Source organism: Panthera tigris, chromosome A2 (genome assembly GCF_018350195.1).
Source record: "Panthera tigris isolate Pti1 chromosome A2, P.tigris_Pti1_mat1.1, whole genome shotgun sequence".
NCBI lineage: Eukaryota > Metazoa > Chordata > Mammalia > Carnivora > Felidae > Panthera > Panthera tigris.
The window spans coordinates 76526558-76553027 of NC_056661.1; the positions used below are offsets into that span (position 1 = coordinate 76526558).

The following is a 26470-nucleotide window of genomic DNA, read 5'->3' on the forward strand; positions in this document are numbered from 1 at the left end:
TTTTAAATTATTACAAAAAAATAAAAATTATTATCATCTGCTGGGGGCATAAAAATAACATCATAAAGAAATAAGTACCCCCCCCCCCCAAACCGTATGAAAATTAGGTTTTTAAACTAAAAATTAAATTCTTGGGGCATCTGGTTGGCTCAGTTGGTTAAGAGTTGACTCTTGATTTCGGCTCAGGTCTTGATGTCAGGGTTGGTGAGACTGAGTCCCGTGTGGGGCTCTGTGCTGAGAGCAAGGAGCCTGCTTGGGATTTTCTCCCTCCCTCTCTCTGTCCTCCCCCATGGGTGTGCACACACATGCTCTCAAATAAACTTAAAAAACTTTTAAATTCTCTAAGAAATATTTCAAATATATAATCATTTCCAGATTGGTTACCAAATTTTTTATACATAAGATGTGGGGGACTAAAACTAATTTTATCATGTTAAGTGCAGGTGTATTTACCAAGCTCTCTATCTTCTAAGGATCTAGAAGACTTGAAATGTAACAAAGTTAATGTCATTTAAAGAGTTTCATGGATCTTAGTTTTAAATTATAGAAAACATCACATGTAATTAAACTCAATTACACAATTTAAAAACAATACCAGTGCGTCTTTCATGAATTAGGAAGTTCCAGTTTGATTTTCCAATTTGAGTTTTGTTTTTTAATATTTATTTATTGAGAGAGAAAGAGAGAGAGAGAGCATGAGTGAGGGAGGACAGAGAGAGAGACACACAGAATCCCAAGCAGGCTCCAGGCTCTGAGCTGTCAACACAGAGCCCTACACAGGGCTCAAACTCAAGAGCTGTGAGATCATGACCTGAGCCGAAGCTGGACGCTTGATTGACTGAGCCACCCAGATGCCCCTCCAATTTGAAAGTAATTCTATACTGAATTTATTACTTCTTTTCATTTTATATAGAAGTTGGTATTTGTTCTGTCACTTCTTTGCACTTATTATTTCCACTAAAATATACTTCATGTTAATTTATAGACACTATAGGAGTCATACTTTTAGTATTAAAATAAAAAGTTTTATTTATTTAAAAATGTTAAAAACACAATTCCTGCAGGAAAAAAAATTCTGAGTTTTTTTTTTAATTCATGATAGGATTCAGAGCAATTATTTGTCAGTGGTTGAAAGGATGACTAGGATGTCTGAACCTGGGGTCTTCTTTAAAATTAAGTTTTGGTTCCACCCTATAGATCTATCGAATCACACTCTCTTAGGATGGGTCTAAGACTGACTTAGTATATATTATTTTAATATATATAAATTATTTCAATTTAGGAAGTCCAATCAAATCCCATAATGGTCTGTAAGGTAATCTAAGACTGCTGATGTGCTTGACAAAGCGTTAAATACTCTTTTTTCCTGCCTTGAGGTTATCTTTTCCATCATGTACATTAAATGTTGATGGAAACACATATAAGGAGTTCCAAGTTCAAGAGCAATGTCAACCCAGTCCCAGATGCATTTCAGTGGGGTTTCTTCATATCCAGCAAACATGGCCGGGTTTGCTAAGAGTCCTCTTGCAACCATCACACCTATGAATTAAAGCACATCACATTTGTCCACACATGAAGAACTCATGGTTATGAGGTCAAACCTAATGAAACAAACTGAGAATACTGAAAAATAAAGTATTATTACAAGGTTTCTCAATACCCGTATATTAGTCTAATTAAATTATAAAACAATTTTATATGTTTGTAAGTCAAGAACGTTTGAACGTGCTTATAAGAAATAAAATCTTTTTTAAGACTTTTATATTAAACGATTAGTCTGTAGGGTTTTTTTTTTGGGGGGGTGGTTAATCCGGATTGTCATAAATTGGGTATGCTTAAAGTTAGGTTTATCTGCATTCTCCTGTCTAGCAATAGTTATCACAGGCCTTGGTATGCCAATAATTTAAGGGGGTAATAAAACTATGTCATTGTATGTGCCTTTGGCTCCTATAACAACTTAGTGTTCACTAATTCTCATTTCGATTCCAGATGTTCTATTTTATTAATAGGGTATCTTCCAGATAGCCTTAACTGGTCACTCATTGGATATGATGGTGGCAGAAAAGTAACTGACTTAATTTACCCCAGTTAAAACAATCTACTGTTTCTAAGTAGAAGAGTTAATAAATGATTTAGCGTAAATCAGTACAACAGGAAAATATGGCTCCATTTTATGGGTCCAGCATGCTTCTGCTGTGCGATTCTGCTAATACGGCTCCATTTTAAAGACAAATAATGAAAACTCACATTAACATTACTCTCCTACGCCTACTTTTTTTTTTTTGTAATTAAAAGACAAAAAGCTCAGGTACTTATTTCTTACCATCTGTCCCAGTAATATGCCACACATTTTCTGCTTCTTTTAAGCTTCTGATATCTCCATTAGCAATTACAGGTATAGACATATTTTCCTTAATTATTTTAATGGCCTCATAGTGAACTGGCTGATGTCTTTCTTCAACAGTTCTTCCATGGACTGTAATCCAAGAAACTCCTGTTGCCTCAGCCTTTCGACAAAGATCTACAGTTCTTGTAAGGTCATCATGGATCCTATAATTTCAAAATTAAATCAGTCTATTCACAGCACACAAATCTTAATGCTAAAACTAATACGCTAGATAAAAGATTTCATCTGATACATTATTTAGTTAGCTTTGTTATATTATCACTACCTGCTACTATTAGAAAGGCTTTGTTCAGAGATCAGTTCCCACTTTAGACCTCAAATTTAGCTATTTCACTATTGGCAACAATAGGATGACAAATAAATTTTACCTTACCTACTCCTTCCCCCTTTTAGCTTTGATAACTGAAAAAGTCATCCAAGACTGTCATGGAGGAATTGGAAGATGGTACCCTAATATCTGCTGTGTATGCTCCAAACCACAAGTGGGAGAATAGAATACATTATTATGAAATGTTCTTAACTTTTCACCAAAAGACTGATTCCTGCCTTATTTTCTTTTCATTGTGAAATTTTCGTGCAAATATTATTACTGTTTTTTCTATTCTTGGTACCAGGAATGTTTCTTAGCATTATTAATTAAGCAGTATGTGAAAAAAATTGACGGTTTCTTCTAAGGGAAAGTTTTTAATAATAAAGGGAAGTTTTATTTTCTATTAAAAAATACAAAAAGGAAGTTGTTCTCTTTATAAATAAAAATTAAGGTACACATTCATTTACTAAATGCCCTGTTTCAACACTTCCATACATAAACTACCAATTTATTAAGGATGGATACCCCTATACTCTTAGACAAAAGGAATATATTTTTATTTTCTAAGTAATGGACTATCTTGTTAATAGTTTGAAATATTGTCTTTACCTTATTTTAATAGATACTGAAAATCTGGGATTTTCCACTTGATTTCTTACTTGTTTCACCATATCTCGAACAACCTCTGGCTTGTTTATTAAGCAAGCTCCATAACCTTCTGCCATTGCCCACCTTTATAAAGCAGACACATCAAATGAACTGTAAATAGCTGGAAGAGAAGACAGAATTCTAAAAGCACTGTAAATGCATCTATTTCTCTACCTTAGCAACCTGGAATGGAATCAGATTTTTATAATTCATAGATCCAACATTTTAAAGTGGATCAATATGAGATAAGGAAAGCATGTTCCCAGATCAAAAAGTACTTAGGAAAAATGGTTTTCATTGGCAAGTGAGAAAATTAAATTAAAATTCATTCAACCAAAACAGACTTAGGTATTTGTAATTAATTGCAATTACTTCAGATTTTTAAAATTCCAAATTTGATGTTTATTATACATAACAAGACATTTTATTAATCTTAATAATAGAAAGATATTTTTGGCTGACAGCATTCCAGTACCACTAAACAGCTTATTTAACTCTCCTAATGAGTATACAAATATGTCTAATCTGGTTTGGATTATGATGTACTTAAAACCTTGATTTTATTCTTTGGACATATTTTGAATTATTGACAGATAGTCTAATACAGTGCCAAGAACACAGGGATATTGTTGTCAAATTAAGCATCGCATCAATACCCAGTTAGACTCAACCAAATAACTATGGTATAGAAAGGAAAGGTAATTATAAAAAGGTATTCTTACAGAGCAAATTAATTAGGAGAAAACAAGTGGTCATCTCTCAAATCATAGAATCATAGTTTCTTGTTTGACATGGCAGTAAAAATTCATGTTAGGGAGGACCATAAATGGTCAAGTCTTATATAACTACTTATGGATGATGTTCGAGGCAGACCTACACATAGAAAAAATTCTAGTGTGAGGTGAGACAAAACTTATCAAAGGTCTATATATTGTTTAAGGCATCAGAAAATACCTTTGCATATATATGTTCCTAAATTATCTTCCTTTATTTTTTCTTCTTATTTGGAGCTCAAGTGCTTTAACTCTATTTTCTTTACTTTCTAATTCTTGGAAAATTGGAGACATAGTTTACCATGTTCACATAGTTTTTTTCTAATTTTTTTTGAAAATTCTTCCAACTTCTTTGAGCTTTACCTCTGAGGGCAACCACAGTTAATGTCTATTCCATTCGCGTAAGGGCAGACTATACGAGCAGCATCAGATAAAAGTCTTGCATCATTAGCAGCAAACTGAACAATCAATGGGCAATCACCTGATAAAACAAATAGCTCAACATTAAAATTCACAGAAATGTGCACACGCACGCACACACACACACACCACCAAACTCTTCATGTTTGTACGGAATAACGTAACTACATTTAGCCTAAAAAGCATCTGTTGAAACAAGAGAGCATTAAACTAATTTTAAACATTTTAAATTAAAAGTAATTTACATTTAGTACAAATTCAAACAGTATAAAATTTGATAAAATGAAAACTATAACACTCTTGACAAACATCCCATTTCCAAAGGTGAGAATTAGTTAATTGTATTCCAGAACAATTTTATGTATACCTGTAAAATTTAAACAAACGTGAACATGCTATACACATTTCTATGCCTACTTTTTTTTAATCCCCTAATGTATCTGGGAGCTGTACTTAGACCTATTTTCTTTTTAGTAGCATATTCTTCTGTATGGATGAACCATACAGTGTTCTTCTAGATTGTTTTTCATTTGTGGCTTTTGCAAACAATGCTATGATGAGAACCTATTACATACATGCTACTCTGAGTATATTCATTGGGTAAATTCCCATGAATGTAACTGCTGGATAGGCATCTAACATTTTGATAGACATTACAAAGTTTTCTTTCAAAAGAGTTTAACAATATAGATGCACAATGCTATGGATGAAAGTTCTTGTTTCCTTACAAACATAGTCTACATTGTATATCCAACAGTGTGTATTTTTATTTGTAGGCTCTTTCTCCATAGCCTTTGTCTATTTTTCTACGCGTCATTTTTCTTTTCATTGTTCCTCATTTTCTTTAAAAAATTTTTTTTGGTTTATTTATTTATGAGAGAGAGAGAGACATCATGAGTGGGGGAGGGGCACAGAGAGAGGGAGACAAAGAATCCAAAGGAGGCTCCAGGCTCTGAGCTGTCAGCACAAAGTCCGATGCAGGGCTCGAACTCACAAACCACGAGATCATGACCTGAGCTGAAGTTGGATGCTTAACTGAACTGACTGAGCCACCAAGGTGCCCCTTTTGTTCCTCATTTTTCAATTATTCTTTTATAAAACAAAAGAAATCAGCTCCAAAATTATGAGTATCTATTGTAAAAATTATAAATATCTTCCCCAGGTTTTGGTTTGTCTGAGTACGTGCATGCTCCTTTCTTACATATAAAAGTTTACGTTTTAATATAGCAAATGTGTTAGATCTTTTCCTAGGTTTTAAAGGACATATTTTTATCATCTTTTTTTGGGTTAGTGTTATAAACTCTGCATAAATGTATTTTAATTTTTCTAAAGTTCTTTTGAGGACTACCTATATGAGATTCACTGAGTGTTTGACAAAATGCAGATTTCTGAGCGTCACCCTTGTTCCACTGATTTGGAATTTTTTTTTTTTAACATTTATTTTTGAGATACAGAGAGAGACAGAGCATGAGTGGGGACCTAACTGACTGATCCACGCAGGCGCCGCCCACTGATTTGGAATTTCTATGGCAATTCACTGATTTACAGGACTATTACAAGATAGGAGAATTTGCTTTTCCCTGAGGATATAGGATGTTTTTCTTTTTATAACTCAGAGAGAGTTATAGAATTTCAATTTAATAATTGTTTATTGGTCTAATATATTTTCAACACAGGGCTAGAAGCTAAGGATACAAATCAATGAGAGATAATTTCAGACTTCATGGAGCCCATAGTCTAGTGGATGAGATACAGGCCTACAAAGAGGAAATTGTAATACAGTAGGATTAAGTACAACACAAAGTCTGTATTTAACAGAGGACAAGAGTGGAGGGTGATCAGGCAAGCTGCTTGGCCAAAAACTTTGAGAGCTGGATTAAGAAGCATGTAGTGTCGTTTGCCAGACAGCTCTGGATCTGGGGGACAGGCATGGCTGAGAAAAGGATATTCTAGGTAGAGAAGTATGAGAGGATGGGGCATATTCAGGGACTTAAGTTAGTATTTTTGAAGAATAAAGTTGGTGGGATGTGGAGAGAAACTAATGGAACATAAAGTTGCAAAGGTGTATTCAGAGGCTGGATCATGTGGAACGTTATACATTATTCACAGGTGTCAGGATTTTTTTTTAAAGTAATCTCTACCCACCTAACCTGGGGCTCAGACTCACCACCCTGAGATCAGGAGTCCATACTCTACCAATAGGGCCAAACACCCTGACAGGCACTGGAATTTTACTCTTTAGGCCACTGGTTGTTAATCTTTACTCAGGATCACCTGGAGGGCTTTTTAAAAAAGATTGCTGGACCACATACCCAGAATTTCTGATTCAGTGGGCCTGGGGCTTTTCTTTTCTTTCTTTCTTTATTCTTCTTTCTTTCCTTCCTTTTCTTTTTTTTCTTTTCTTCTCTCTCTCTCTCTCTCTCTCTTTCTTTAAGTAGGCTCCACGCTGGAGCTTGAACTCATGACCCTGAGATCAAGACCTGAGCTGACACCAAGAGCTGAAAGCTCAGTAGACTGAACCACCCAGGTACCCTGGAAATTTCTATTTCTAACAAGTTTCCAAATGATGCTGATGCTGCTGGTGTGGGCCATTACCCTTTGAGAACCACTGCTTTAGGCCACTGAGAGGTCTAAGAAGGATTTTAAGCAGGATAGAGATGTGATCAAATTTACATTCTACAAAGGTCACTTTGGGCTATTTGGAGGATAGTTTGGAATGGGGCAAGACTGGAGGCAGTGAAATAGGAACCTAATAGCTCAATTGAGAGAATGGGGCCCTAAGGAAGGCTGACCTCACACTTAGATATATTGTCCATAGTTTACAAGACACTGAATAAAAACATACTTAAAAAACTAAAAGATTTAAAAATAAAATCTCTGAATTGTGTTGTTTCTGATTAGACAAGTTTTACTTTTTAAGTCTTATAAAGTCAGCAAACTCTGGGTTTCACATACCTTGGTTTTTTTTTTTTAATTTTTTTTTTTTAACGTATATTTATTTTTGAGACAGAGAGAGACAGAGTATGAACGGGGAGGGGCAGAGAGAAAGGGAGACACAGAACCAGAAGCAGGCTCCAGGCTCTGAGCCATCAGCCCAGAGCCCGACGCGGGGCTCGAACTCACGGAACGCGAGATCGTGACCTGAGCTGAAGTCGGACGCTTAACCGACTGAACCACCCAGGCGCCCCCACATACCTTGGTTTGTAGTAAATTCGCTGTCTCTGGCTTTTATAGATCTGACAAAATCAGCAGCAACTATCATTGGGGTATAACACAGATCACAACTGTATCTTCTTACTAGTGTTCTAAAAGCCAACCTGTGAGCATACAAGACTATAATTAGGCATTTTGAAAACACCATAATCATATGTACGCCCAAATTTAATTTAATTATTAAATATTTATTAGAAGAAAGTTCTGCCTTTAAAGGATAGAATAGATATACTTTTCCCTATTCTTGCTGTGAAAAAGAAAGCCGAAGTTGGAGTCATTTGCCCCCCATGACAGCAAACCAAAACTTACAGTTTCAACGTATCCCAGGAATGTGACCTTTTAAAAGTTAACCTGAAATTGCTTGATCAGCAATAGTAAGGTAATCTCTATGATAAACAAACAAACAAACAAACAATGCTGTTGTTCCCTTTCCCACTCAAAGATTGGCCTGAACCAAACCTTTCTCTTCTTTTGCTAATAACTTCTTGTTCCACCCTCCTTCCCGTAAAAACCTCCCATTTAGTACAACTCCACGGAGCACCTCCTACTTGTTAAGTGAGATGCTGTCTGATTCATGAACTGCTTAATAAAGCCAGTGAGAGTTTCAAATTTACTCAGTTGAAATTTTTTTTAACACTGCTCAGTATATTATATATAAAACAAATATTAGAAAACTCCGAAAGGTGGAAAGAAGACAGCAGACAGGCTAATAACCATGGGATCTGAGGAAAAACAGTGGTAAGTTCTCTGGGTTTCCTTTTGGCCTCAAATATCCCAGATTTGGACTTGAAGAAGCTGGCAACCTGGAAATACCAACGAGTGCAGACAAAAAGAGCCCCACAAAAGTCAGCTCTCTCTAACCAAAGGACTAGGAAATGGGGAAGCCTAGCAAGACAGAACAATTTTAGAGAATGATGGCTCTACCCCAGCCAAACACCAGAGACAAAGCCGGGGCCCCACCTCTAGAAGCAAAGGTTGAGCGGAGAGCTTAGACTTTTACCTCTCCAAGGCTGTGCAGTAAGATGCTCCAACGCCCCTCCTTCCATAGTGTGTCAGAGAAGGCCAGGTAGGGAGCTGGACTTTAATACTTTCTGGCAGGTAACTTTAACTTTCTCCCTTCCCAGTCTCAAGTAGTATCAAAGGATGCTTAGTGAAGGGGCTATGCCTTTCAACGTAGCAGAGCAGTTATCAAGCTCCCCCCTCCACGGTGAGCTGGAACTCTGACACCACCCCTCAACCTCAGCAATAATGACACTTTGTCCCCAGAGTGTCAAAGGAGACCAAATAGGGAATCTGGACTTCTACTTTCATACCACAGTAATGAGGTAGTGCTTTCTTATTCCTTTCCTGCTATAGTGATGTCGGGGAAAGAAAAAAAGTTAAAACAGAAGGTTCAATATTCAGAATCAATCTATATAATCTATCACATTAAAAGGCTAAAAGAAAAATCACATGATTATATCAATCAATGCAGAAAAAGCATTTGACAAAATAATATTCATGATTAAAAAAAAGCCCTCAGGAAAACAGGAATAGAAAGGCACTTTCTCAACTTGATAAAGAGCATCCACAAAACCTCCTACTGCTAGCATACTTAAAGGTGAAAAATAGAACAAATATCCTCTTGATCAAGAACAAGGCAGGGGCACCTGGGTGGCTCAGTCGATTAAGCATCTGACTTTGGCTCAGGTCGTAATTTCGCAGTTTGTGAGTTCAAGTCCCGTATTGGGCTCTGCTGACAGCTCAGAGCCTGGAGCCTGCTTTGGATTCTGTGTCTCCCTCTCTCTCTCTCTCTCTCTCTCTGCCCCTCCCCTGCTCATGCTCGGTCTTTTTCTCAAAAATAAATAAACAAGAAAAAAAAATTAAAAAAATTCTTCTGGGAATTCCAGCAAGATATTTTGTAGATAAAGACAAGATCATATTGGAATTTACTTGGAAAGGCAAAGGAACTAGATTAGCTAAAACAATATTGAGGAAGACATATAAATGGAGGAATCAGTCTACCCAACTTTTATTAATTAAATGGCTACAGTAATCAAGATTGTGTAGTATTGGTGGAGAAACAGACACATAGATCATAGAATAGAATAGGGAATGCGGATAAAAAACACATGACTTTTTTTTTTTTTCAAATTTGAGAGAGCAAGAGAGGAGAGAGAGAGAGAATCCTAAGCAGGCTCTATCTCATGCTCAGCGTGGAAGCGGACACGGGGCTTGATTTCACAACCCTGGGATGATGACCTGAGCCAAAATCAAGAGAAGGAGGCTCAAATGACTGAGCCACCCAGATGCTCCCGCCCAAATGATTTTTGACAAAGATGCAAAAAAAATTTAATACTGGAAAGAAAGCCTTTCACTAAATGTTGCTGAAGCAATTAGACATCCACAGGTAAAGAAACAAAACAAAAAATACCCCAAAAAACTCAACAAAACAACCCTCAACCTAAGCCTCACACTTATAAAAAATTAAGTAAAAATTGATTATGGACTTTAAATGTAAAACAAAAAAACAAGACTCTGGGGGAAAAAACTAGGAGAAAATCTTTAGTATCAAGAGCTACACAAAGTTTTCTTACATTTGACATCAAAAGCACAATTTTCAAAAGGGAAAACTGATAAATTAGACTAAATTATTAAAAAAAAAACTTTTGCTCTGCAAAAGACTCTGTTAAGAGGATGAAAAGACAAGCTACATACTGGAAGAAAATATTTGCAAATCACATATCTGACACAGTAACAGTATCTAGAATATATAGATAACTCTCAAACCTCAGTAGTAAACGAAAACTCAACAACAAAAACCTGATAGAAAAATGGACAAAAGGCTTGAGTAGACATTTCTCCAAAGAAGATATATATATATATATATATATGGCCAATAATCACATGAAAAAGTGCTAAACATCATTAGGGAAATATAAAACTATGGTAGGATACCACTTCATATCCATTAGGATGGCTACAGTAAAAATAAATAAACGATATAAGAATTGGTGAGGATGTTGAGGAATCAGAATTCTTATATACTGCTGGTGGGAATGTAAAAATGAAAAACAATACAGCAGTTCCTTAAAAAACTGAAAATAGAATTGTCATATGATCCAGCACTCTCTTCTGGGCATATACCCAAAAGAACTGAAAGACATATTTATACATCCATGTTCATAGCAATATTATTTGCAATAGTCAAAAGATGGAAGCAACCCAAGCATGCATCAATGCATATATAAAATATAGTATATGCATACAATGGAATTGCATTCATTCTTAAAAAAAGAACGAAATTCTGATATATGCCAACATAGATGAACCTTTAGGATATTATGCTAAGTGAGATAAGCCAGTCTCAGAAAAAGAACTATTGTATGATTCCACTTATACGAGGTACCTAGAGTAGTCAAATTCAAAGAGAGATAAAGTAGAATGATGGTTGCCAGGGGATGGGGGCAGGGCGGGTGGGGGAAATAAAGAGCTATTGTTTACTGGATGTAGAGTTTCAGTTTTTTTAAATGAAGAGTTTTATGACAATGTGTATGCATTTAATATCACTGAATTGTAAACTTATAAATGTTTAAAATGGTAAATTTTAAGTTGAATTTACCACAATTGAAAAATATTTTAAAGACTGACTCAGTAGTAAAAAAGCAAACAATCCTATCAGACCATTGGCCAAAGACATAAAGAAACATTTCTTTACCAATATACAGATGGTAAGTCAACACAGGAAAACATTTTCAACATCACTACCTGTAAGGGAAATGGATATTAAAACCATAGTGAGATATCACTACACACCTATCAGATGGCTAAAATAAAAAGTATGGTGAGGATTATTAAAAGTTGGTGAGGATGAGGAAAAACTAGATCCCTCATACGCTGTTGGTGGAAGTGTGAAACAGGATAGACACTCTGGAAAATTTGGCAGTTTCTTAAAAAACTAAACATATAGTTACCCCATGAGCCCAGCAATGTAGTTGTAGGGATTTGTCTCAGACATAAAGTCTTATATTCAAACAAAAACCTCTGTATGAATGTTTGTATTTACTTAATATTCTTTTATCTAATATTCACTATATGTTTATAGGTGGGAGTTACAAGCACTATCTTTATCTATAGATATAAAAAGTGAGGTTTGAAGGGGTTAATTGTTTACTTGGGGCCCCACACATAACAGGTAAACGATAACACCAGCACCCAAGCCTAGATCATGATTTCAAAGCTAGGTGTTTGATGATCCTAATGTGGTGGGGTGGTCTTAACTTTAAAAGTCAGAGCATAAGAAGGAAATCAAATCTTAGTTCTTTAACCATTTAATAATACTTACTTTGAATACCGAACCATTGGAGCACAGACTTTCACCAGCTGCCCAGAATGAAACATTTCTATTGGATCTTTTTTTCTTTCTTGACATATTGTGTTTCGTATGCAGTCACTCTTCATGAATATAGATTTGTCTCAAATCTGAAAGACAGTTTGCATAGAGAAAAATTACTTTCATTAGATGAATTCCCATCATTTTAACAATTTCAACTGCCAAGAATATATATTTTTCGTCAGGCTTGTGGGCTCAGGAATCTTTTTAGCTTCTTTTCACACTATCAAATAGGATACTACAGAATCCTGTCTCTGTAAGTCACTGACAGTTTTTAGTACACTATGAAATCATCACGTTTATATATTCAGTACAAATTATGCTTGTTCGTGTCAAACACTAACAATTTCAAGTTCTATACTTAACACACTAAAGTAACATTTTCTGCTCAAATTAATAAATGCTCAAGATGTGGAAAAATACAAGGGTTTTTCTTAGGATACCATGGTTTTTCGTGTAACATTTTAAATTTCCCATGTTGCTTTGTTTGGTATTACAAACCAGAAAAAAATTTAATTTGAATAATTTCATATGTATATGCCTGGCACTTTGAAATACCTTGTTTTATACGGGAAGGCTAAATGGCATTAACTGAACAACTTTAAGTAGTGTTTCAAAAGATTTACTGGTCTGTTTGAGGTTTATTCTTATTCACAAATCCTATTCTGAATCAGAAGGCAAACCAACCTTTACTAAAAAAAAATTAAATGTGGTATCATCTAGCCAAAATTTCAATTATAATCAGATAATTCCATAGTAAATCACTTTTATACCCAAAGAGGTACAAGTGATTAAATTAGGTAGTTCATAAGTGTTTCTAAAGTTGTTATATCTAAAATCCTATCATTATATAGTGTTGGATGCTTTCCATATTTCAGTTTCTGGCCTTAATTACTTAGCAACAGATATGGGCAAACTTTAGGAAGGTCTAATTGCTCAACCAGAAAATATAGCTAATCCAGAAAATATTGTTATAATCTAAATAATTTCAGTTTTTTTTAATGTGTATTTATTTTTGTGTGTGTGTGTGAGAGAGAGAGAGAGAGAGAGAGAGAGAGAGCGAGCAGGAGGTGGGGGGGAAGGGCAGAAAGCAAGGGAGACACTGAATCAGAAGCAGGCTCCAGGCTCTGAGCTGTCAGCACAGAGTCCAATACAGGGCTTGAACCCACAAACTGCGAGATCATGACCTGAACCAAAGTCAGATGCTCAACTGACTGAGCCACCCAGGTGCCCCTCAATTTCTTGAGGTAGAATGTATAGTTAAAATAAACTACTTTTACTGATCACTGCTGAGTCTGACTTAACAAAGTTACTAGCTTATCTCTTTTTTAAAAATAAAAATTATGATTAGAATGTAGGCCCACATACACAGGTAAAACATAAGCAACAAAAAGGCAGTTCCTTTTTATGAACATCTTCTCTCTTGCATTTCATATCCAGGTTATGCCACCCCTGCTCATTCAAGTCAGAAACCTGGGGCTTATCATCCTTTGCTTCTTCATCTCCCACAAGTGTGTCAACCAGGTAGTACTTTCAATTAAATCTTGAGCATATCTTCACTGCCCAGTCTATGTACTTACAGTCTCCCATCTTGATAACTCTGATAATCTCCTCTGAATCCCAGATAGAGTTGATCTTACTTACCCACTGCACCCTAGGCTCTCCTGTTATCATAGGCACTTATAATTACTTTTTATTTATTTTTAGAGAGAGAGAGAGCGTGAGCGAGGGGCAGAGTGAGATGGAGAGAGAGAATCTCAAGCAGACACTATGCTGTCAGTGCAGAGTCTGACCTGGGGATTTATTTCATGAACTGTGAGACCATGAACTGAGCCAAAATCAAGAGTTGGATCCTTAACCAACTGAGCCACCCAGGGGCCCCAGCACTTGTAATTACTTTTATAGAGCATAGTATTAACACGTCAGTTTCTTCTCCAGTTTTTGAGGGCATGGACGTGTATTGATTCATTTAACAAATATTAAGCTCCTGCTATGTGCTGGGAAAATAAATGAAAATACATTTCCTGTGTCCTTAAAAATGTATGACATACTTACACAAAATAACAGTTCTGATACATACGCTTAGACACAATTTAACTGTTGTGGGAATAATTGTCTAGAGAAAGCAGGGGAGTCACCAACAGTGGCAGAGGGAAAACTTGAGCTGACATATGTGGGAGATGGGGGATTGTCCTGTTATAGAGAGCAACACACATAGAACCACAGAGGCTTGAAAATGCTTGATGTTTTCAGTGAACCATTAGTAGTCGTGTTATTTGATCAGACTAGAGAGGAAGTGAGGTTTAGATAATCATGGGCCTTATATTCCCTTATATTAATATTTTTTGATTTTATACTGTAGGGTCTTGTTTCTAAACCATTTTTCCACCTCCACAGGTGATTTTTCGTATGTGCTCAACATGTTAATATGTGCATGAGATACTTCCATACACAGCAATTATTTTTTTACAGGCTGTACGTCTCTCCTTGTATTATTTGTCAATGAAACATTTTAACAGGAAAATGACATGATTTCTGATTTAGAAAGATTTCACCAGATGGGGTAGGGCTTTTGGCAAAATATGAGAAAGGAGGCTATTGTAGTAAACCAGGCCAAATGCATAATGAATGTCTGACCTGGGACTCTAGGAATAAGTAAAGAGAACACACTCAGGAGCTATTTAGAAATAAAAATAAACTGGCAAGATAGTTAGGAGGTGGAAATCACTTCAGGACAGTGAATGTTACATAGTATGAGACAATTCTAGGATGAACAATTTGGCTTTTGAGGCTAGATGGATGGCAATTCCAATTAATGAGACAGAAAACCAGAAGGAGGAATAGGTTTTAGCAGGCAAACACGAGTTCATATTTGGGCACACTGAACTTGAGGTGCTCATGGGATTTCCAGATGGTGATGTCTCAAAACTTTATACAGATATAGCTCAGGAAAAAGCTAGGGATATAGACTGAGGGTCGTAAACCTTTAGGTGATAAGTTAAAACTAAAAACATAGACAAAATACTTGAGGGTGTCGTATCTTGCAAGAAATCCTTAGAAGCACCAACATTTAAGTAAAAGATAAAAAGAATAATGCAAAAGGAGACAGAGAGATGAATTCTGGAGCTGGCAAGAATAAACCTGAAAAGTGATAGTCAAAAACTGAAGAGAGGGGAGAGTATTAAGGAGGGTGGGGATAAGCATCTTAAACACCACAGAAAAGTAAAGCCTAAAAACCATCTAATAGGAGCTAAAGTCTTTAGCAAGAACAATTTCATTCTCACTCATACTTGGTAGTTCCAGCACATGGCACAAAGACCTCCTTCACTACTTGCTGAATGAATAAACCAGTAGTTTTCAACCTTGGTTGTACATTAGAGTAATCTGGGGAGGTTTTTAAAAAATTTCTTTAATGTTTATTTATTTTTGAGAAAGAGAGAGAGAGAGAGAGAGGGCACAAGCAGGGGAGGGGCAGAGGGAGAGACACAGAATCCGAAGCAGGCTCCAGGCACTGAGCTGTCAGCACAGAGCCCGAGTAGGGCTTGAACTCATGAACTGTAAGGTCATGACCAGACCTGAAGTCAGAAGGTTAACCAAGTGAGCCACCCAGATGCTCCTATCTGGTGGAGCTTTTAAGAATCAGGATGCTCATACCATACCCCAGATCAATTAGATGTGAATCTCTGGGCTTAGGATGCAGGTGTAAGTGGGTTTTTAAAGCTCTCCAGGTGATTTCAATGTGTAGTTATCTCAATAAACAAATCCATAAACTACAAAGCACCCGGTACAATTGTTCACAGGTGTTTCTGCTTTACTTATGAGCTCCTTTGGGACAGCATAGGAATTGGGTCTTGTTTGTAAACTCATGCAGGTGTGTATAGGTGGGACTCAAAACTCTTCCCTTAATGAACGAGTATTATGTAACTTTTCTAGAATCTTCCAACATAAAAGCCAAGGAAAGAAAAAGAACTCATAATTCAAAGAGAATACTTATTCATCAACATTAAAGAATACTTAAAAATTTTGTGTATTACGGATAATGAAATTTAATGTGAGTCTGAGCACCCTGCCCTTGACAATTCATGTGACCTCCATTCAGAACCAACAATTCTAGTCAGACCGTGACTGAGACGAAAAACATCAGGGAAAAACCTGAGACAAAGAGAAAACATAAGGCAGTATATTAAGAGACTTGCTCACCTGGGTGGTTATGAGTATTAAACGCACAAAGTATTGTTATAGCACCTTTTTGAAATACTGTTAGAATCGAGAGAATCATGTAGCTCTGGAATTAGGAAAAACTGGTTCCCTGTGTACAGAGAAAGTTATATTCGTCTTTTTATGTAGAAATGCATAACCTTCTTGCACAAGTGTGGTTGGCCTATTATCAGTATTCATCTTGGGAGAAATCTAAATGAATAATGCAGATATATTAGCAGAGAAGATAACGGGAATTAACTTAATCTGACAACTTCAATACTGATAGTTAAGATTTGGAAAATCTATCAGTTTGCAACAGGAAAAAGTTTGGTATCACTCATAGCATGTGGCTGAAACGAAGAGGAAGAGGAAGAAAAAGCTTAAGTTCACGGGAGGGCAGAAACGGAGTCTGTCTTTTCTTGGCTCAGTCTTCCTTCTTCACCGACCTTTGGCTCTTCCTAACTCCTCACTACTCATTTCAGGCAAGTTTCCTTCCTAAGCTTTCCCTCCAGCCTTTACCCCAGGACAGCGCGCCAAGCCGTGTGACACATAAGGCTAGGGAGTTACTAACTCCCCCAGCTGTGCTTGTGGAGTGCAAGAGAAACTCCCAGAAACCTCCGCTCTTCTGTCCAGCCTCCACCGAGAGGCCCCGGTTGTTAGGTTAAATACTTGCACACGCTACAGCAAGGTTCCGGAGCCCACCTTTTCTTCAACCGGGGGAACGATGCCAGCCCCAGGAGTGCGACGAGAGAAGGCGCGCAGCGCCAACCCCGCGGCCTCGGCTTCCCTCGCGCGCCGGGCCTTGGGTGCCCGCCAGCTCCGGAACCCACGCTGCTCCCAGCCGGTGTTCGTCCAGCTGCGGCCGCTTAGCTGATTCTCCAAGCCAGCCAAGAGCCGCGGGCCGGGCGGAGCGGGCGGCGCAGACGTTGTGCGTCATCACCTGGGAGGGGCGGGCCGGCAGCTGACGCCATCACCCCGGCACCTGCCAACATGGAAGGTAGTGACGGCGGCGTCGCTGTGGCTGGCCAAGGGGTTCTGAGCTCTGGGGCGGCGGCAGCGACAGTCCGGGAGCTTTTGCAGGACGGTAAGGAGTCTGGGTCTCGCTGGGTGGTGGGGCTAGGGGACTGTCCTGCTCCGCATCTGGGCCCGGGTGGTGGACTCAACCCGTCGCTTTGCAGAAAGTTTTCCGGTCTCGACGTGACCACTCCCCCCCGCCCGGCCCCCTGGCGTCTGGGTGGTATAGCCTCGCAAACCTGTGTTTCCACAGACTTGCTGTCCCCTTCCCTTCCGGGTGTCCAAGGGACTCCTGGTTTCTGGTTGCTTCTCATTTCAACTCTACCCTTCATGAGCCCGAGGTTTCCCTGAAGTCCTGGGACCCTGCCGTACTCCGGTGACCCAGGTTGATAGCTACTGGCTGCTGCCGCAATTCTTGATGAAAGGAGGAAGCGTTGGATCCCAGGAAAAGTGAAAGACCTAGAACAGATAGAGGACAGCTTTTAATGTCAGAGGGCCTCCTTTTTAAGTAGTGTCGGAAGCATCCTTTAACAAATTCTTGGATGACACAGGTGGCTCACTTGCAGGCTTGTTTGTTTTTTTACAAGGCATTTGTCCATAACCATACACGGGGGAGAGTTCAGAGCATTAGTTCAGGCTGGGATTAACCATATGTATTGAATATAGAAATTCATTGATAGTTTTGGACAGGAGAAGACCCCGGGAAATAAATATAGTGCGTTTGAGAGGCACATTAAATTGTTTTAATTCAGTTAACACGCCGCAAGTTTCTTACTCTTTAGAATAAAATTCAAATGTCTAAGACCCTTCCTCATCTGTTCTTAATTTTCTTCCCTAATGGCCTTCACGTTCTACCCTGTATTAAAATAATTTGTATACTTATCCTCTTCTACAGCATTGTAGAACCACTTTTTATATTCCACCGTGTTAGAAACAGTACCTTTCATACAGTAGGTGCAAAATAAGTATTTTTAATTGAACATCACAATAAGCCAAAGTAGGTTATAAACGAATGAACAGCCTAAATTATTGTTTTTCTCTGCGTGTTGTATATTTTATTATTGTCCTTAATTACTTCTGAAAATTTATATACTTTTGTCAAAACTTACTAAGGAGGTGGTTTTCTGAATTAGGATGTGTTAGATTCTCTAGGTTAGGATCTCTGTCCAATATATCATTGTATCTTAAATTCCGTTCAACCACGTTTTGAACTTCTAACATACGTGCAGTTCCCCCCCTCAAGCAGCTTACCATTTTAGTAGGGGAAATAATCTTGTAAAGCTATAAAGTTAAGCATTATAATGTAGTGTTTTTAGGGTAGCAGAATTGTGTACAAAGTCAAACAATGCAGAAGAGGAGGATAACTGGGAGTGGTTAGGGGAGTGTCAAGAAAGGCTTTCTAGATGGAATTGGTTTTGAAGTATAAATAGAACTTCGCCAGGTGAAGAAGTGGAAGAAACAACACATATCAGGCATAGGTATATATTTCAGTAGGATGCATTCTGGAATTGTAATCAGTTTTTAAAGGGTAAATAGTCCTTAATTTTGCCTTCTGTATTGTCCTATTTAGTTATTTTTTCCATCTTCCACAGTGATTATTTAAATCTTACCCTTTCAAACCTCTTCTTTCAAGTTCAACAAATGTCTTTAAACTTCCCTGAACGAAAGATCATCCATCAGATGTGAGCTTCCTCCATTTCTTGCCATTAAACCTAACCTTGTAACTGTCCTTTCTTTTCCCCTTGTATTTCCAATTACAGTACAAGTGGAATTTCTGCTTCTGAGGACAGTCCTCCTTCCTGTGCTCTGGATTTTTTTTCCTGTCTCTTCAAAGACCCAGTCACCCTCATTCTATGCCATTGAAATCTCTTTGCCAAGGTCTCTGATTACCTCCTTGTGAATATAGCAAATGGACACTTTGGTCCTATCTTACTTAAACTTTTAAAAAGGGTTTGACTCTTTTCTTTAAATACTTGTCATGTGACTTGTGAGTTCTATGCTTTAAAAAAAATTCCTAATTCTTTAAGGGTTCTTTTTTCCAGGTTCATTTAGTTGCTTGTCTTCTTCAATGTGCTCCTAATTCAGTGGTTCACTCCATCCATTCTCTTCAACATTACTAAAACATTAAACATTTTCTGTCCATAACAGTGCTTGATTATGTAAAGAATCTGCCAGTGGTAGAGGATAAGATTGATAGGATTGGTGAGCAGATGCATAGTTTGAATAATTTCTGGGGTGTTTCCTGTAGGAATGAGATAGCTATAAAAGAGAAGCATTATATGACTTTTCTCCTGAAGGACAAGTCCAGTGGCCAGTACTCAGCTTTTGCTGTATTTTATGTTTTTAAGGTCTTTGACACTACTTTCCACTCTCTCTAAACCATCCTTTGCCATTCTTCCTTGTTTTTCTTTCTCTTTGAATGCTCCTTAGTCCCTTTGATTGCTTTCATTTTCTCCATCTACTTCCAAATTTTTGGTGTTTTCCTGGCTTCTAACTCAGTCTTCTCCATTTCCCTTTTTTTGTGCATTCTAAAATTTATTCTAAACCATCTGGGTTTTTTTTTTCATGGTTTCAGAATTAATATGGATGCATACAAATACACATGATTCTTATTTCTCAGCTATAGAATTATTGTCTACTGGACATTTCTATCTTGATGGTGAACAGGCATGACTAGTTTTACATACAAAAAGTTAAATATGAACAAATAGTTCAGGTGCTATATGTGAAAAAGTGAAAGTACTTTTTTTTTTAACCCCTTTAATCTTCACATTAATTGTATGTGGTTAGATTTGTGCTTGTTTCCCATATAGATTGTGAGTTCCTTGAAGGCAGTATTATGTTCATTTTTGTCTTTACACAAAGATGGCTAGTGGTCCAGCTTAATGCACAGCTGAATTCCGTATGTCAGTTACTTGGCTGAGAATCTTGGGAATCATCCTTTTACTTCTTGCTCTACCTAATCACCCGTCTTCAGCTTGTCACTAAGTCTCACACATTATAGTGTCTGAATATTTGTCAAATTAGTCACTTTATTGACGTTTTTATTGCCATTGTCTTAGGCCTTCATCATGTCTCTTGGGCTGTTAACACAGCATCTTACTGGCCTCTGTAACTCTAATAGAGCATGTGTTACTCATGTAATACACGAGTGAGCTGGTAAACCAGCTTTCTGGTAAAAGAGGGGAAGCCCTGGTTTTGTAGTGTATGCCAATTTCCATGGTATAAATACTCTCACCATGGTCAGTTTTCAGATACCTGTGATGTCTGCTGGCTCACACAATTCCTGAAAATTTAATAATTGGCTCTTAAAGGGGCCGGTCTGAGCCAGCTCCAGTACACTGCTGTGTGACTAATCCCTTTCAATCACCCTCCATACTGCTGCTGGAAACTAAAACAGAGCTGACAGTGCTCTTTCTTATCTTTTACCTCAATGGGATATGGTCTGAACATTTTAGAGATGTTACCAGTCTTTTTTAACTGCCCCCAACCTTCCTTTGGAACCTTGACTCTCTCATTCTTTCCCACCATGTGCTCGAGACACACTGAAGTCAGCATTCCCCTTATTTCTCAAAATACGCTGTGGCATTTGTTGACTCTAAACCGTCACTCTTTATCGGAGTAGCTTTCTCCACTTTGCTGCCTAGCAGGATCCTTAATTCCGAAAACTACTTGGCAAACTGGAAGGAAATGGGGTTCCCAGAATTAAGGCAAAAGTAGCAGCTTTTCTTTGAGAGTAGTCAAGAAAGAGTCTTTGCATTTTGCAGAATAATACTTCCAACTGAAATATAAAGTCATTCCTTCTACCAGAATCCAACCACGTATCACGCATTGTTCAGACTCTAAGGATGTGGTAGTAAACAAAACAAAGCCCTTGCCCTCATGGAGCATACGTTAGAGTGGAAATAGACAATTGAAGCTTTCTTGTAAGGACTCTGTTCTTTTGGCTAATTTTATAATCTCTGTCAGGGTAGTCTTATATCCACTATATGAGTGGAAGACAGCAGTTTTATATCTACACTGAGCTTACTTCTACATAATTATTTTTAACTCCTAATTATTTCCAGTTTTGAGTTTCACTACAGAAAGATATCTTCTTAACATCTAGTATCACTTCTTTTTCCTGTTGATGAAGCATTTGTTTTGAATATAGTCTCTTTTTCCATTTACTTATTTTGCTCATAAATCCTTAATTTCAGTGATAACTGTAAGTTTGTATTTGCCAATTTCTATTAAAATTCCAGATCCACTGTATTATGATAATATTTGTGCATAGGTTTAGAGATATCGGAGGCCATAAATATCAAATGTGGTAAATTTTCCTGTTGTCGTTGTTGGTGACCTTGTTTTCTTGCATTAAAGGCTGTAGTTTGTAGTTAATTTTTAATCTTCTACTTCATATTTTCCTTCCAACTCCCTGATAAAAGTTAACTTTTAGCAGTGTAATGTCGTGGTTCAGAGTGTGGGCTGTGCAACTAGACTGCCCGGATACAAATCTCAGACAAGTTGGACAAGTTGCATGCCCCTTCTTTACCTGTCTCTTCGTCTGTGAAATGAGGGAAATGATGGTTCCAACAGGGTTGTGTGAGGATTGAATGAGTTAACATGTTTAAAGTGCTGAGGTCATTGTATGGCACAGTATGCTCTCCACCAGTATTTCCACTCTCTTCTGTTGTTGCTTCCCCCTCCTCATTTACAACAGAAGCGTTTACACCAGTTCTTGGTGTATGTTATCTGTGGGTGTAATTGTTCTGTTGTCTAATATCCGTGCTTTAGTGCGGTATAATTAATAAAGACTTTTCCTTATTTTTTCCCCTAGAGTGTTACAGTGATTTTTTAAATGAAGACTTTGATGTGAAGACTTATACTTCCCAGTCTATTCATCAAGCTGTAATTGCTGAACAACTAGCAAAACTTGCCCAAGGAATTAGTCAGTTGGATAAAGAACTACACTTACAGGTATTTCCAATCTTCTGGATCATTCAGCCAAAAGTGATAATTTATCATTTTGTAATCTTTTTATTATTTAATCTAACTGCATATTTAAATGAACAGATGTATGACGTAACCAGTGTGGCTTCTTTTTTGAAGCATGTGTTTGAAAAGTTTTCTGTAAACTACTTTTTGTTAGTTGAAAAACCAACATATCCCCCTCTCCAAAAGCTTTTGTTCCTACTTTGTTTTCACCACCTTAACTGATGTGCAATGAATATAGGTGGGCAAAAATAGGAAGCATTTGATAAAAATAATAGAAAATGGAATTATGGGAGTAGAACAGTGTGAGTAGGAAAAATTGGGTGTTCACATAGACAGTTCCCACTTTATGAACACAAAGTGTACCATTATGCTGAAATTACAGAAAGGTGATAAACTTCTGGTAGATAAAACACAAAATGGGGAATTAGGAGATAGGTTCTAATCTCAGGAGATAGGTTCCCTTTTAGATCACTTAATGTCTTTGAGTTTTGCTTTAAAAAAAAATTTTTTTTTTAATGTTTATTTTTGAGAGAGAGACACAGAGCGTGAGTTGGGAAGGGGCGCAGAGAGAGAGAGAGAGAGAGAGAGAGAGAGAGAGAGAGACAGACAGACAGACAGACGCAGAATCTGAAGCAGGCTCCAGGCTCTGAGCTCTCAGCACAGAGCCTGACACAGGGCTCTAACCCATGAGAGATCATGACCTGAGCTGGAGTCAGATGCTCAGCCAACTGAGCTGCCAAGGTGCCCCGTGAGTTTTTCTTTTAAAAAGAAAATCTATTAAATGGGTTGGAATGAATAAGGAGGAAGAGATTCTAGTAGATCTTGAAGGTTCCTTTCTCTTTTACAATTCTGTAATTTTTATAGGGGGTTTATGGTATACTGCCTAGTTGTTGGTTTTTGTTTGTTGAGTAGGCACTTAATAAATATTTAAATGAATGAACAAGTACGTGAATAAATGGACTGTTTACCAGGAAACTTAGATCTCGTGTAGCATGAAACATGTTCACTTAAATTTTTTGTGTTGTACTTTATCAATTAAGAGTAGTTAGGACTACTCAGGACTGAGATGACTTTTAAGGTCATTTTAACTTTGATTATATAATTGGAGTTCAAAATTTATTGACAAATATTTATAAAACACTTTTTTAAAACATTTATTCATTTTTGAAAGGCAGAGAGAGACAGAGTGCAAATGGGGGAGGGGCAGAGAGAGAGAGGGAGACACAGAAACAGAAGCAGGCTCCAGGCTCTGAGCTATCAGCACAGAGCCTGACTCGGGGCTCGAACTCACAGACCGCGAGATCATGACCTGAGCCGAAGTCGGCCACTTAACCAACTGAGCCACCCAGGCGCCCCTATAAAACACTTTAAATTGTCAGGATTTGCATTAAGCTGTGGAGACAGAAAAGTGAACATATTTCTCAGCTCTCCAAAGACTCACAGACCAGTAGCAGATACAGACAGAAACAGTAACAGGCAAATGATGCCTGTTTTGTTTCGAGTAGTACAAAGCTTTCATAAAAGCAGGGGAGAATGCACTTAACTCCGCCTAGAGTTCTCAGGGATGGCTTTTTGTAAGAGTGCCTGAAATTCTTCTTTTTTGTGGTTGGTACTTTTTTTCCCAAATTTTTATTTAAATTCCAATTAGTTAACATACAGTGTAATATTAGTTTCAGGTGTAGAATTTAGTGATTCATCAGTTACAACACCCAGTGCTCATCACAGGTACACTCATTAATACCCATCACCTGTTTAGCCCATCCCCCCACCCTCTTCCCTTCCAGGAAGTCTCAGTTTTTTCCTCTCTAGTTAAGAGTCTGTTTCCTGGTTTGCCTCTCTTCCCCCTCTCCCCCCATGTTCATCTATTTTGTTCCTTAAATTCCACATATGAGTGACATCATATGGTATTTGTCTTTCTCTGACTGACTTGGTTCGCTTGGCATAATACTGTCTGGCTGCATCCACATAGTTGCAAATGGCAAGATTTCATTCTTCTTGTGGCTGAGTAATATGGTTGGTATTTTCTTTGTTCCTTGCATGTAGTACCTTCTCTGCAGGAATCAACAAAAAACTAAAAATGTATTTAACATCTCTTAGAGGGGGCAGGTTACACTGATAGTAGTTTGGGATATGAAGTAGAATACTAGTATGACATCTGAACCTGCTGTAATTGTTTTTCTGCAGAAGCAAAATTGGGATAATTCTAACTAAACCCATAAAAAAATTTAAAATACCACTGAGATGATTAACAGTAGATGTGGTGAAGTACGTACTCGTTGGGGCTTAGGATAGGACACAGAAACCACTCTAGTTATGTAAAGCAGGAAAATGTTTAATACGGAGAATTAGACGATTATGAAATCAGCCGGTGGACTGAGTTGAAGGATCTACCTTCATAGATGCAATGCAAAGGCCTGGCACTCCCATGCCAGTGCTAAAATTCCACCTGTAGGTATCTGGTGATGAAATTTTGGAATGATTGATGTGGCTATTCCAAATGTCTCTAAATTCTCAGGTCTCAGGACCTTGCTTATTACTAGCTGAAACAGTAACAGGAAAGTAGCTTTCCTTTCTTTTCTGTCTCTCAGCTCTCTTGGAAATTCATCCAGCTGGCGGCAGAGGAGTTTCTGAAAGTATAGTATTTTTCACACAGGAAAAAGAAGAGTGGAGAATTAAAATTAGTCTTGTTAGGATGGACGACACATTGATGGCCCTATCAGTGGACTGGGGGAAAATTCAGACATATTCTGGCAATCTTAAGAGATGTAGGAGACCGAAAGTAATTTCAGAAGCATGTGATAGAAAGGGACATGATAGAAAACAGTGATAACTGAAGCAGGACAAAATGGAGGACAATATACGGGTTCCAGTGAATGAATTTTTGCTGACTAGGAGCTTCAGTTTACAGCCTTCTTATGGATCTTCTTATTCATTGGAATTGAAAAGGTACAAAATGGTAAGGATTCTTGCATTATTCTAGAGATGAAGGATTTCTTAATGTTTCTAGGAATCTCTTGCATGTGGCTTTTAACTCTTAACCTTTTTGGTTTTTTCATGTGATGGTTCACACTGCCTTAAATTTCATAAAAATATCAGTCATGTGCAAGGAAGAGGGTTTTCTGTGACCTTCGGAAACTGAAAGCAGAGAAATGTTCAGGGATAGGTGGGTAGTGACTCCACGTTATCTTTTCCGATTAGAATGTGGTCTTGGGGCACCTGGGTGGCTCAGTCGGTTAAGCAACCGACTTTAGCTCAGGTCATGATCTTGCGGTCTGTGAGTTCAAGCCCTGTGTCAGGCTCTGTGCTGACAGCTCAGATTCAGATTCTGTGTTTCCCTCTCTCTCTCTGCCCCTCCCTGGCTCGCACTATGTCTTTCTCTGTCTCTTGAAAAGTGAATAAACATTAAAAAAAAATTTTTTTTTAATTAAAAAAAGAATGTGGTCTTGATGATGCTGAATTAAGTTCAAGAATTAAGAGAACCTTAAAAAAAAAACAACCGAAACTAAGAGAACCTAATGTTTGAAAACATTCTTTACAGGGAAGCATATAATAGCATGGCAAGAATAGGTTTTGTTTTGTTTTGTTTTTCAATTTTGGCACAGCTCTATTTGTACTTCCCATTAGGAAAGAAAAGGACTGGTGAAAAGGTTGTGTCTTTTTGGCTTTGTATCAAACTATAAGCATGTTTGTGTGTCTGCTAATAACTCCTTTCAAACACTCCTTTTAATCTGTATTTTATTCTTTTGGGTTAGTGTTTGGGCCTTCCTATATGAAGGGAGACCTTTAATTCTACATTGTGGTTACAAAGAAAAATACCTAATACTTAGAGCAAATTCTTGATTTTCAGGTTGTTGCAAGACATGAAGATTTATTAGCACAAGCAACTGGGATTGAGTCTTTGGAAGGTATGTTTCCATTAAGTACTATAAATTAGATTGAGCTAGACCAGGGGTTAGCAAACTTTTATTGTTAAGGGTCAGATAGTAAATGTTTGAGACTTTGCAGGCCATACCCCCTCTGTTGCAACTACTGAACTCTGCTCTTCTGGAGTGAGAGCAGCCAGATAATATGAAAATGAATGTGGCGTGTTCCAACAAAACTTTAATAAAACTTTGCTGACCTCGGAGTTAAACTGA

The 26470-nt window shown here is 37.6% G+C and overlaps 2 protein-coding genes across 2 annotated transcripts in view; one reads left to right on the forward strand and one right to left on the reverse strand.

Annotated features, from left to right (window-relative positions):
• Positions 1–1061: 1061 nt before the first annotated feature.
• On the reverse strand, positions 1062–17240 carry DUS4L (dihydrouridine synthase 4 like). Its single transcript, XM_007083950.3, has 7 exons — positions 17046–17240; positions 12096–12232; positions 7754–7875; positions 4502–4619; positions 3327–3449; positions 2324–2550; positions 1062–1539 (listed from the first exon to the last, which is right to left on the reverse strand). The coding sequence occupies exons 2-7, from the start codon at positions 12209–12211 to the stop codon at positions 1292–1294; spliced, it is 954 nt and encodes a 317-aa protein (XP_007084012.1). The 5' UTR covers positions 12212–12232; positions 17046–17240; the 3' UTR covers positions 1062–1291.
• A 74-nt stretch (positions 17241–17314) lies between these two features.
• COG5 (component of oligomeric golgi complex 5) overlaps positions 17315–26470 on the forward strand; it is a 312502-nt gene continuing 303346 nt past the window's right edge. The window contains exons 1-3 of the mRNA XM_007083949.3: positions 17315–17427; positions 22177–22316; positions 26182–26239. Coding sequence (XP_007084011.2) covers positions 17334–17427; positions 22177–22316; positions 26182–26239 — 292 coding nt within the window. The 5' untranslated portion in view covers positions 17315–17333. The remainder of the gene's footprint in view (positions 17428–22176; positions 22317–26181; positions 26240–26470) is intronic.

What these genes read in the sequence shown, in the direction of transcription:
- DUS4L (XM_007083950.3), bottom strand. Translation starts at nt 12,211, where the DNA reads ATGAAGAGTGACTGCATACGAAACACAATATGTCAAGAAAGAAAAAAA. An exon ending in AACTGTGGTTGCCCTCAGAG is followed by an intron (nt 3,450 to 4,501) that starts GTAAAGCTCAAA and finishes TGCTTTATAAAG; the next exon opens with GTGGGCAATGGCAGAAGGTT. An exon ending in GCATATTACTGGGACAGATG is followed by an intron (nt 1,540 to 2,323) that starts GTAAGAAATAAG and finishes TTTAATTCATAG; the next exon opens with GTGTGATGGTTGCAAGAGGA.